Source organism: Elephantulus edwardii, unplaced genomic scaffold (assembly GCF_000299155.1).
Source record: "Elephantulus edwardii isolate Elephantulus edwardi_28Jun2011 unplaced genomic scaffold, EleEdw1.0 scaffold00098, whole genome shotgun sequence".
NCBI lineage: Eukaryota > Metazoa > Chordata > Mammalia > Macroscelidea > Macroscelididae > Elephantulus > Elephantulus edwardii.
Window position 1 is genome coordinate 8,151,618 of NW_006399848.1, and position 12,036 is coordinate 8,163,653.

General features: G+C 39.0%; 1 protein-coding gene across 1 annotated transcript in view; it reads left to right on the forward strand.

The window, feature by feature from the left end:
• Nucleotides 1-492: 492 nt before the first annotated feature.
• Nucleotides 493-12,036, forward strand: part of CCDC132 (coiled-coil domain containing 132) — a 125,685-nt gene continuing 114,141 nt past the window's right edge. Inside the window, exons 1-2 of the mRNA XM_006891472.1 lie at nucleotides 493-534; nucleotides 11,912-11,980. Of these exons, the coding sequence (XP_006891534.1) occupies nucleotides 502-534; nucleotides 11,912-11,980 (102 nt within the window). The 5' untranslated portion in view covers nucleotides 493-501. The remainder of the gene's footprint in view (nucleotides 535-11,911; nucleotides 11,981-12,036) is intronic.

Genomic DNA, 12,036 nt, shown 5'->3' on the forward strand with positions numbered 1-12,036 from the left:
TTTCAGATCACCCAGGAGTCCTCGCTCCAGTTTCACCTTCTCTCGTTCTGTGTCTATACACTAGTTTTGAATTTCTTCCATTACACTCGTCGGGGACTTCATACCAGTATCCTTCAGTGTTTGCTCCTGTCCTTTGATAGATGTCTGCTCAATAATGAGTTAGATTTCTGTGTCGCCTTAACAGAGGTACGCAGACGAAACATTTTCAGCGGGGACTGCAGTCCGCCAAGTCACCTAGAACCAGATTTGCAGATTTAACTGAAACTCCCGCTCTATTACTTTCTGGGAAATGTAGTCCCGCCTGGCCCTCGTTCATCCACTACTCTGTCCTGCGGTCGCTGGAAAACTACAATTCCCAAGAATCCCAAGACAGGAAAGATCAAAGAGGGGGCGGATGCTCACGTGATCACCACTATGGCTTCCCTGTGTTGGAGCTCGGTGTTGGGTGGTTTAGCGTGATTTGTTAGTTTTTTGCTTTTACTTATCCCGTACGACTTCGACATGCAAAAAATAAAATCTCTCATGACCCGACAGGTAAGTAACGGCATCCGAAGGAAAAAAAGAAGGCTTGCTTCACCTGTACTAGCAGGGAATGAGCCGAGATATTCTGTCTCTGGCCCATTGCTGGCGAACATCTAAGTTGTTAATAATAATAATGCAAGTAGTTAGTGTCAGGTAGCACGAATGGGGAGCCTGTGCACACTCTGGGAAGCTCCCTTTGGCCTCCTGAATCTGAGATCTACTGGAGCTGGTGTCAGAGACAGGCTGTACAGTAGGCCCACGAGGAAATCAAAAGACTACTTCCTCTCCGTTTTATGGTCTTCCTTGTGACAGCCTTATAGGGACCCCTACTTTTGGACTGTCATCTGTGAGCCAGGGTAGATAGTTGTAGTTTGTGCAGAAAGACAATCTGGAAAGCGTGAAACGTGAATAATTTGAAGTCACCATGGCTAGCTTTGTGCCTTTAGGCGAATCTTCATTCCTTGCAATCCAAATTTCTAGATGCAAATGCAAAAATAACAACCTGTTTTATCTTTATTAGTTAGATTGCTGTTCGTTCATATGTGAAAGCCCTATGTAAAATTGTAATTTAACAAATTAATTGTTGTCTTGACAAAATATAGACCTTTTATTTTTTGCTAAAGCAATCATGCCTGATAGGAAATTTTGGCTATACTTTCTCTCCCTAAATTCATAAATGTTAGATATGTCTTTAATAATAATGATACATTTTCTTCAAGTAAGGAGTGGCAGATATTTTTCCTGACGCATATAGTGATCACAGCTTGCTTTAAATTACTGTTTATCTTGACTCTTGATATTTTACTAGGCTTGGCTATGCTTTATTATTTTAATCTGAGAAGAAAAGAATTTAGATCTGCATTTTAGATCAACATAGTTTTAGATCCTTGAGTGAGGGGGAGGATAATCTCGTGAAAGGTTCGTTTGTGGTGTTTTTGTTGATTACATAAAGAAAACATACTCCAAATTGAAGTTTCATTTGCGAGTTCAGAATTTGCAAGCGATGCGAATACATAATAAGTCGTCAAATTCTGGTGGACAATGCATAAATGGGTCTTAACACTGTAAGACTCTGCTCTGCAATCCGGAGTCTTGCAGTTCAAATCCATCAGGAGAAGTATGGGCAGTCTCCTCCCGTGAGATACCTGCCTCTGAAACTCTGTTGGAAGCTCAGCTACGGATCAGTTTTGACTCAGTGGTACACAAACAACGTGGCTATTTTACTATTGTCAAGTTATGCTGTTAGCGTCATGAAAGTAGACTATACCCCTATATTTGTAGATACAGCCTCAAAAATAATAAAGAACAGGAAAAAATTTTCTTGAATAAAGTAGCTAAGTGGTAACATTTAGATAGTTTTCATATTTGCTGAATGTTAGTATTATGCTTCATTTCTTGCTTGGGGCTTGTATTGCATGTTATTTTAGAGCCTGCTCTGTCACATAGTGGTGTGACTGTAGCCAAGTCACCTAACTTTTAAACTTCTCTTTCCATACTTTTGAAATAGAAATAATAAAATGTATACCATAGAGAACTTGGTGGTAATGTTTATATGACACAATGAAGTGAAATAAGTAAAGGAATTTATAGTTGCTGGACTTTCTCTGGGGAATACACCATCATAGCTATCACTCTGGCTACATATATGTTTTATGAGTGGAAAGCTGGAAATTACAACAGGATTTTAAAGAATTCATAATTCCAGGAAGACTCTTCTTGGTTTTTTGTTTGTTTATTTTTTTAATAAAAAACAAAACAAAACCAAAACCCATCCCAATATCATCAGTATTCCTAAACTGTCTTTGAATGAACTTTTTTTGGTTGACATTTAATTGTTGCTTGCAGTGCACTACATGTTAGTCAGCAGTGTGATTGTTGTACAACAACTTTGATTGGTTTAGTGCCTTTTCACTTTAGTTGTAATATTAAGTGGAAGTTTAAAAGAAGTCAAGCTACTAGTGATGATAAATGTCAATTTTCTAAATGTGCTGAAAATGATAACTGTTAAGGCTCTATCAGTTGCTTATTAGTCTTAAGCAAGTCAAATAAGGATTGAGTTAGGATAGAAAATGAAACCAAAGACATATTTAAAGAATTATCTATGGAATGTTAGAACTATACTGAGTAAAAAATTAGGTGAAATGAGTTTTATACACTTGAAAAAAATTTTTATTAAAAATTCATAATTGTATTTCTAGTAAACCTTGACTTACATGCATTTGATCATTATCATTGCATAGTTTTAATAATCTGTAAGCTATGAAGGAGGGAGCTCTGGTGACATAGTGGTAAGAAACTGCACTGTAGCCTTCAAGATATGCTGCTCCACTGGAGAAGGATGGGCAGTCCCTCTTGTGCCTAAGCTGCCTCTGAAAACTCCCCAGATGGTCGTCCGTAGGTTGGTTCCGACTTGACGATACACAGCAACAACAAGAAGTTATAAAAGTAAGGATTTTAATTAGTACTTTTTATGAAATTAAACAACATTTTACAAATAAGAATGCACAAAGTTGTTTTATAAGGCTACAGAATATATTCTTGATCAGAGATATAAAACTAGAGTCTATAAAATGTATAATTTCTATTATTTCAACTTAGTTTGGAAAAAAAATGGGAGGGAGGACTTTGCCAGTTTCTTTTGATTGGATGAGATCTTGGCATTAAGCTTTCGCCATTATATTGGCCTCTGTTCTTTCAATTTATTCAACAGATGTTTCTTGAGCACTGTGTGCCAGGCACTATTCTAAGTTTAGGAGCTACAGCAGTAAACAAAACATGCAAAATCTATGGCACATATGAGAAAGAACAGGGAGGCCTCTGAGCTTTTGGCCGTTTGAGGTTGTGCATAATTGTAGATAGAGTGCCCATGGAAGGCCTCACTGAGAAGAGATCATTTAAGAAAACACTTGAAGATGGTGCTAAAGTAAACCATGTGGATGTCTGTGATAACTAGCAGCATGCCTGGAGGGAGGAAAAGCAAGTGCAAAGGCCCCAAGACAGGAGTATGTTTGAGGAACAGCATGAGGCAAGCATGGCTGTAGTAGGAGATGAGTTCAGAGAGCTGGGGACAGGAAGACAGGTCAAGGAGACCCTTATAGGCTATAAGAAGGCTCTGGTTTCTATTGCGAGGAAAATGGGAACCAGAGGAGCTATAGTCTAAATAATCTTAGAAATGGTCAATGTTAAAAATAGATTGAAAGAGAAAACAAGCAAAATAGAGAGAAAGTGAACTCCATAGGGAGTTCATGCCAATTGAGAACTGCATTGTGGATATAGTATAAAGGAAGAGTTGACAGGATTTCCTCAGGGGTTAGATTTGTGCTGTGGGGGAGAGAATCCTCAATGAGCAACTGCATAGATGTAGTTTATTTAGGTGGAGAAGATTGAGAGGGAGGGAAGGAGGATCAAGAAAGGAAAAGCTTTCTAGACTTGTTAATTTTCAAGCTTCTTAAATACTGAAGTGCAAGGATAAGGTAAGCAGTTGAATAAGTGAGTTTGGATGTTTAAGAAAATAAATATATGGGAGCTACAAACACATAGGCAGTAGACCAAAGTCAAACCTTTTGCCATCGAGTCAATTCTGATTGATAGAAGTCTGTTGTGATGAACTGCACCATTGTATTTCTAAGGCTTTAATCATAGAAGCTGACTCCTGTATCTTTCTTCCTCACAGAGACTTCTGGATTTGCACCACTTACCTTTCACTTAGCACTTAACCTCTATGCCACTGTTGTTGTTTGTCATTGAGTCAGAACCGACCCGTAGCTGACCCTCCAGTGGGATTTATTTCAGAAGAAGTAAATAGTTTTGGAGGATATTGACTATCTTTTTCCTTTGGAACAGCTGATGGATTAGAACTGCATGCCTTTGAATTGGCAGCAGAATTCCTTACCACTAGGCTACCAGAGCTCCCCAGGAGTGGTAAGTGAGGTAGTAGGAAATCTTCAACATTCTGGATAGGACCTGACTTATAGATGAGGTTCGATAATTTTTATTGAGTGACTTTTGGATAAATGGGACAGCTAAGAAGAGCGGTCCTGGAAGGCAAGTTCAAAGGCAGGAGGGATCAGCTGTGTTAAATGCTGCAGACTGACCAAGTGAGTAGAGGATGCAGAGTTGGAGAATGAGCCTTAGTTGAGCAGCCTGGAGATCCCTTGTGACCTGACAAGAGCAGCAGCTCTGATGAATTGGCCAGAGAGGAAGTCCAGTCAGAGGAGGTTTAAGAGAAAATAAAAGAGAAGAAATTGGAGACTGATTATAAATTCTTTTGAACATTACTGAACAGTGAAAAAAGAACCTACCCCCAAAACAACTTCCAATACTTCTTTTGATTGATGGGACAAACGTTACGGCTACATTAATGGAAATTGAGAATTCATATTAACATCACTGAGGTAATTAGAATACTTTCCTGGTTTGGGCAAGGAGATAATGTGAAGAAATGTTATTTTTGCTGAATTTTATAAGCATTTCAACAGTGAAAATTGTTAGCAAAATAAAGAAAATTAAAAAATGGTTAATGATTGCATTGAAAGTCTCAATTTATACAGACAGAATACTCTAGGTCCATTTGTGCTTTAGAGAGATGAAGATAAAAATGGTTTAGTATTAAATCAGTAGTAGAAATTTCTACAGTGGATAATTAAAGAATGGTATGTCTGTGATCCTAAAATGCATTTGAGTGTCACATGTTATGCTTTGAGACATTATGTAATTAATCAGTTTTTTTCATTATGTTAAGAATAAAGGTGTTTTAGATAGCAAGTAATTATACACAGTGAATAGCATCAGGAAAAGAAGACTATTTTACTATTATTGTTTCACAGTTTAAGAGAATAGAAGTCAAATTTCAGGGTACCTGCTTGAAGGGAAGTTCTCTTTAATCTGTTTTCTCAGAGTCTAGGAGTTCTCAGTACAGGAACCTCAGGACCAAATGATGCAGTTACCTGACGGCTATTCAGTCACTCAGTGAAGTCAAGTCAACGCTGGCTGATAGCTTACCCTCCACTGGGTTTTTGGGAACTGGATGAAGTGAATTGACTCAGTGACTGGGGTAAAAGGGGGCAGGTGTGACTGAGACAATGAGGTTGCTACAGGATAGAACAGGGTTTAGAGCTATTGAACACAGTTGCTATGAGTTTCAAGCAACTTGACATCACATAACAACAACAGATCACTTTGGGGGAGATTGTCCGTCTTTCTCTTGAGGAGCTGGTGGATTAGAACCAGCAGAAAGGTGCTTCCTTTGGGTTACCTGTGTAGCTCCCTAGGAACTAGGCCACCAAAGTGTCCTATATTGTATATGTAGTTACATAGTTCACCTTGACTTTCTCTTACCATATTAATGCTGTGCTGTCAGGATGGTATTGGAAAGAAAGTGAGACCAGGAAAAACAAATGACACCAGAGTAAGTCACCTCCTTTTCTTCCCCATGTTATAATAGGAGGAAATTTCCCATCCTCAAGTTAGAGTATTGGTCATATCTTTGAGGCCTGGAAATTCCCAGGTTTAAACATTAGATAACTGGAGTTTCTCCAGGGCCTGATTCTTTAGTCAGGCATGATGTAGCTAGATATAGCATCCTCAAGGTGAATGGAGCAAAGGTGAAGAGAGAATATGCAACACAAGTAGAAGGATGGTTAAAGACAGAGTGAACTTTATTAAATAAGAAAGAGACACAGTGAATTTTACTTAGAAACAAAGACCCTCAAGAGAGGAGGGTAAGTCTGTCCTCTTCTCCGCGGAGTTGAGAACAGACACCATAACCCCCCTTCTTTTTAATATTCCACTTGAAAACCTTGGTGCCTCCTAAGTTCATTAGTGTATCACTGCTCTTTGCAGAGACAGGCCTTTGGTAGACCTTTATTCGTCCCACAGCTGAACGGCCAGTCGTGGTATACACAGATTGAACTGCTGCTTGGATTCCATTGCCTCTTTCTCCCCCAGACCCTTGTTGTCATATTTGTTGTTCTCTTTTACCCTAACACCCCTTTCTGATCATAGGACTTTAAACCTTGATAGGTCTTTTCTCAAACATACCTGATACTTTCTTTTGAATTCAATTGCATATTCCTATGGTAACAGTACTGTAATTACTTGTGCTTGGAACCTGACCAAGAAATTCCATCTAATCATTTACACAAGTCTTTGATGTTTACTGCATTCCAGGCACTTTGCTAACCACTAGGCTATAAGGCAAATAAGACATGGTCTGTCCTATCTCTCGGAAATTAGATCTGAAGAGAGAGAGATATTTTTATTGTAAAACTTAAACACTTTGGTAGAGATACTGTGTTGGGGGGGAGGATTGTAGCTGTTTCTAAAGCATTAGTAATCATATGAGTCATATAGAGTTGTTAAAATGCAAATTCTTGGCCTATCCAGAAATGTAATCTCTGAGTGTTGCAAATGTTAACAAAATCCAGCAATTTGAATGCACCCAGAGGTGCATCAGAAGACAGTCCTGATTCTCTAAAGGTCACATTAAAACCCTGTGGAGCAGCTAGCTCTCTGTACACATGGAGCCACCAAGAGTTGGATTGACTTGACAACCACAAAAACAACAGGCTTGGAGTGGACTTCTAGAGCCTTTGATTTATAAGCTCCTCTGATGATACTGATGGAAATGATGGGCCATCTTAGGAAATGCTATACTTTGTGAAGCAAGCACAGGAATGTGTAGGTTGAGACTACTTTATGGAGGAGATAACAATGAAAGTAAATGTACTGGTTTCTGTTGAAGGGGTGTGTGTGTGTGTGTGTGTGTGTGTGTGTGTGAGAGAGAGAGAGAGAGTGAGAGAGAAAGGAAGGAGTATATTGTAAGAGTAAATACCTGGGGGTATAAAAAGCATTTGCTGTGAAAATTTGTAGATGTTGTGTACTGTTGAGTCGGAAACAACTTATAGCTGACACTCCAGGGAGTTTTCGGAGGTAGTTTAATCACATGGGAGGAGATTGCACATTTTTCCCTGTGTAACAGCTGGTAGATTTGAACTGCATACCTTTGGGATTGCAGTGCAGCTCCTTACCACTAGGCCATCAGAGCTCCCCTAGATATGAGTATTTGAAGTGGTATTTTATAATTAAAAAGCCAAAATACATATCCTTATAATTTAAAAAAGAATAAAATTCTGCTTGAAGTCATAAATGATCAACTTACCTGCACCATATATACTTTGGTTACTAAGGACACTAGAGCCATTAATCATGTATGGGATACCTAAAGGGCAAGTATGAGCCCTGGTGGTACAGAGGTTACGTACTTAGCTTTAAACCAGAAAGTTGATAGTTTGTATCTACCTGCCGTTCTGCAGAAAAAGAGACCCAGGAGCTGTTAAGTTGATTCCAGTCCATAGTGATCCTGCACAACAAAGTAGATATTCCTTTTAGGGTTTCTAATCTTTATGCTGAGCAAATTATTTGAGAAGCTGGACTCTATGAAGAGGAATGTGACATCAGGTTCAGAGGGAGACTCATCAGTAACCTCTTTTAGGCAGATGAAACAGCCTTGCTTCCTTAAAGTGAGGAAGACTTGAAGCACATGTTACAGAAGATCAAAGAATGTAGCCTTCAATATGGATTGCATCTCAGTGTCAAGAAAACAAAAATTCTTATCACTGGACCGATAAGCAGCATCATGGTGGATGGAGAAGAGATTGAAACTGTTAATAATTTCATCTTACTTGGATCCACAATTAACACCCTTATTACCAGCAGTCAGGAAATCAGGAGATGTATTGCATTGTGAAAGTGCAGTTAGAGACCTCTCCAAATTATTGAGGAGTAATGGTGTTAATTTGAGGACTAAGGAGAGTCTGATTCAGGCCTTGGTTTTTCCTATCACTTGCTATGTATCTGAGAGCTGGACAGTTAATAGGGATGAGAGAGGAAGAATTGATGCCTTTGAGTTGTGATATTGGAGAAGCACTGAACATCCCATGGGCTTCCAAAAGAACAGACGTGTCTTAGAGACGGTGCAGCTGAGCTCTCTTTGGAGGCATGGATGATGAGACTTCACCTCACGTACTTCAGAAGTGTTGAGAGGAGGGGCTGTTTCTTTGAGAGGGACATCATGCTTGGAAACGCAGAGGGTCAACAGAGGAGAGGAAGACCCTCAACCAGGTGGATTGACATGGTGACTGCCGCAGTGGGTTCTGGTGGTTCAGAAGTGTGAGGATGAACCAGATAGAACAGGGTTCAGATGTGTTGTCCATAGGGTTGAGTCATACTTAACCTAGCGGTACCTAACAACAACATCAACACTAAATCTTTATGGAAGCAGACTGGTTCACCTTAGAACCACAAACCTTTTGGTTTGAAGTCCGTCACATAATTCATCATACCATCAGGGTTTTTCCCCCACAAAGATTACACATTTGGAAAACCTGTCGATCAGCTATTTGTCCAGTGAGGTGTTTAAAGGACTACTGGCTTATACCATAAATGTGATTTTCAAATTGCTTTAGTGGCTAATTTTCCTAAAGTCTAGTATTTACTACAGGGATTTTAGGTGTCAGTTTTGAAAGTCTAAATAAAAAGAGATTTTAAAGAAAAGTTACTGGTTTATTTTTGTCTTAATTTTCCCTGGTACAAATGAGACTTTCAGAATCTTTCAATTAATATGACTACATTAACCACGGATTACCAAAGAACTAGTAAAGAACATGTAGAAAGCAGTGAACTATGAGATTTAAGACTTACTGTTGTTTTTATGTGCCCTCGAGCCATAGCGAGCCTATGTACAACAGCCCTAAAACCTGCTCTATCCTGTGCCAATCGCACTGCCTCTGACACACCCATCCCAATTACCCCAGACACTGAATCAATCTACCTCTTGTGCCGTGCCTTCACCCTCCCAAGCATGATGTCCGTCTCCAAGGACATGTCCCTCCTTATAATATGTCCAAAGTATGTCAGACGAAGCCCCAGAATCCTTGCCTCCAAGGAGCAGCCTGTTTTAACCCTCTCCAAGATGAATCTGTTTGTTTTCCTGGCAGCCCATGGTACATTCAGTACTCTTCTCCAGCACCACAGCTCAAAGGCATCAATTCTCCTTCGATCCTCCCTAGTCATTGTCCTACTCTCTGATGCATAACAAGTGATTGCAAAGACCATGGCCTGTATCAGATGCGCCTTAGTCTCCAGAGTGACACTATTGCTCTTAAGTACCCTGGAGAGGTCCCTAACCTCTCCTGTGGAAAAAACCGCTGGAGAAACTCAATATCAGTTGTGAAAACAAGGCCAGGCGCTGATTGTGGAACAGACCACCAGCTGCTCATATGCAAGTTCAAGCAGAAGCTGAGGAAAATTAAACCGAATCCACAGGAACCAAAATATGACTTTGAGTTCATCCCAACTGAATTTCAGAACCATCTCAGGAACAGGTTTGAGGCCTTGAACACTAAAGAGCGAAGACCTAATGAGTTGTGGGAGGAGGTCAAATGTATCATCCAGGAAGAGTGCAAACGGTCATTATAAAGATAGAAGAGAAAAAAAGAACAGAAGATTCCAAAGGGCAACACGGGATGACAGAGCAAAATATTACAGTGAAATGTGCGAGGAGCTGGAGTCGGAAAATCAAAAGGGCTGAAACTCATTCAGCGTTTCTTAAGCTCAAGGAGTTGAAGAACAAATTTAAATCTCAAGTTGCTATAATCAAGGATGCTTTAGGCAGAATATTAAATGATCCAGGAAGTATTAAAAGAAGATGGAATGAATATACTGAGTCACTGTATCAAAAGGAACTGGCAGACACAGAAGAATTTAATGAAACAACATATGAGCCTTTGGTGATGAAGGAAGAAGTTCAAGCTGCTCTGAAGGAAATAGCAAAAAATAAGACCCCAGGAATAGATGGTAAGACTTACTGTGCAGTATGAATTTAATGTGATGCCTAGAAAGAATGAAAATGGAAGGATTCCCTATGTACCCAGTTTGCATTTAAAATGTTCATCTTTGATTAATCTTTGGCTTTCTTGTCTAATGATGTATTATCTTAATGAATGCTTGCCTATTTTACAAGATGAATGTGTAGTAATTAATATGGTGGTTAAATTACTGTGGGATCAACTCCAACTCTAATGACCTCCTAGTGATGTACTATGTGCAACAGAAGGAACCCTCTAGCCCTGTGCCATCCTCACAGACAGTACTGCATGTACAGCCACTTTTGCACCCACTGTGCAACATTCCATCTCCTTGAGGGTCTTCCACTTTGTCAGTGACCTCGGTTTTCAATTCTGTGACATTTTGGAAGTAATTTACCAGCCCTTTTATCCTAAGTGTCCCTGTTTGGTCTTGAATTGCCCCCTTTTCAGTTGGTCGTTCAGTGCTTACCCATTTCTGCTACCCAAGGACTTCTTTTGATGCGTAGTTAGGTATTTACATGAAATGCTTTTTTGTGACCTGAATTTTCTTTTGTTTGTTTATGGTCAAGTTAGATTCAGGCATTAGTTTTAGGTACCATATAATCCAGGCATTAGTTTTAGGTACCATATAATCCAGGCATTAGTTTTAGGTACCATATAATCATCTTTTTTTTTTTTAAATACCAAAAGTATATCTTTATTTGATTTAATGTTCACTAATTGACAGTTAGAGCATCTGTTCTGTGCTTTTGAAACAGAAATGTTTCTGTGTTTAAAATTATTTGTCAATAGGTGTGCTCTATCGTTTCATAGTTCTGCAGTACAGTTAAAGTTCTTTGCAGTACAGTTAAGAGCTGTGTTTTAATGTAACATGTAACTGATGTCATATTAGCTTTTGACTGGTAACCCTCAGGTGTGTTTGTACTTGAAGTTCACTTTGAAAAGCCAGTGAGCAATACTCAAAAGTATGTAGGCTTCAAGCAACTAGTGGAATAGTGTTTTGTCATGGAGTCTCAAATTAAAACACCTTATATTGTCTGCCTTTAAAGTATCCTATAGTTTCTATTTTAGAGTGTATGGGGTAACTTTATTTTTAATGTACTTGTGCACCCTGTTTTATGAAGAATGTTTAGCATTTTCCTTTTAAGTCTGTTCTGTCCTTATCGATTCACCAAATAATGTTGCTGTAGTTTCTTAAAGAAAACACCCTGTACTGTGCTACGATGCTTTATCATCTTGCTACTTGACAAACAGATTTATAAGGAATTAGCCCTGTGAATGTTAATAATCCTTTTGCATTACAGGATGTCAGTTTAGAGATGTAGAATATGTATAAATGATCCTTTACCTTTTCACTGTTTTTGTTTTAAAGTTATTTGATACTGTAGTTGAAACATCTGTGGTTTTTATGTTTTATCTTTCACTTGAAACTGCGCAGAATAATTCTAATTAAAATGAAAAAATAATGATTTGTCAATAGATGTGCTCCATCCTTTTACAGTTCTGCATTACTTTTTTTTAAGGGTCTGAAAAGCCCTCCAGAGAGCCTCAGTGATCTTGGTGCCATTGAGAGTCTGCGGGTCCCTGGAAAGGTATTGATCTTTATGCATGAACGTGACTTTCTACTTCCTGTATTACTGCCTTTGTA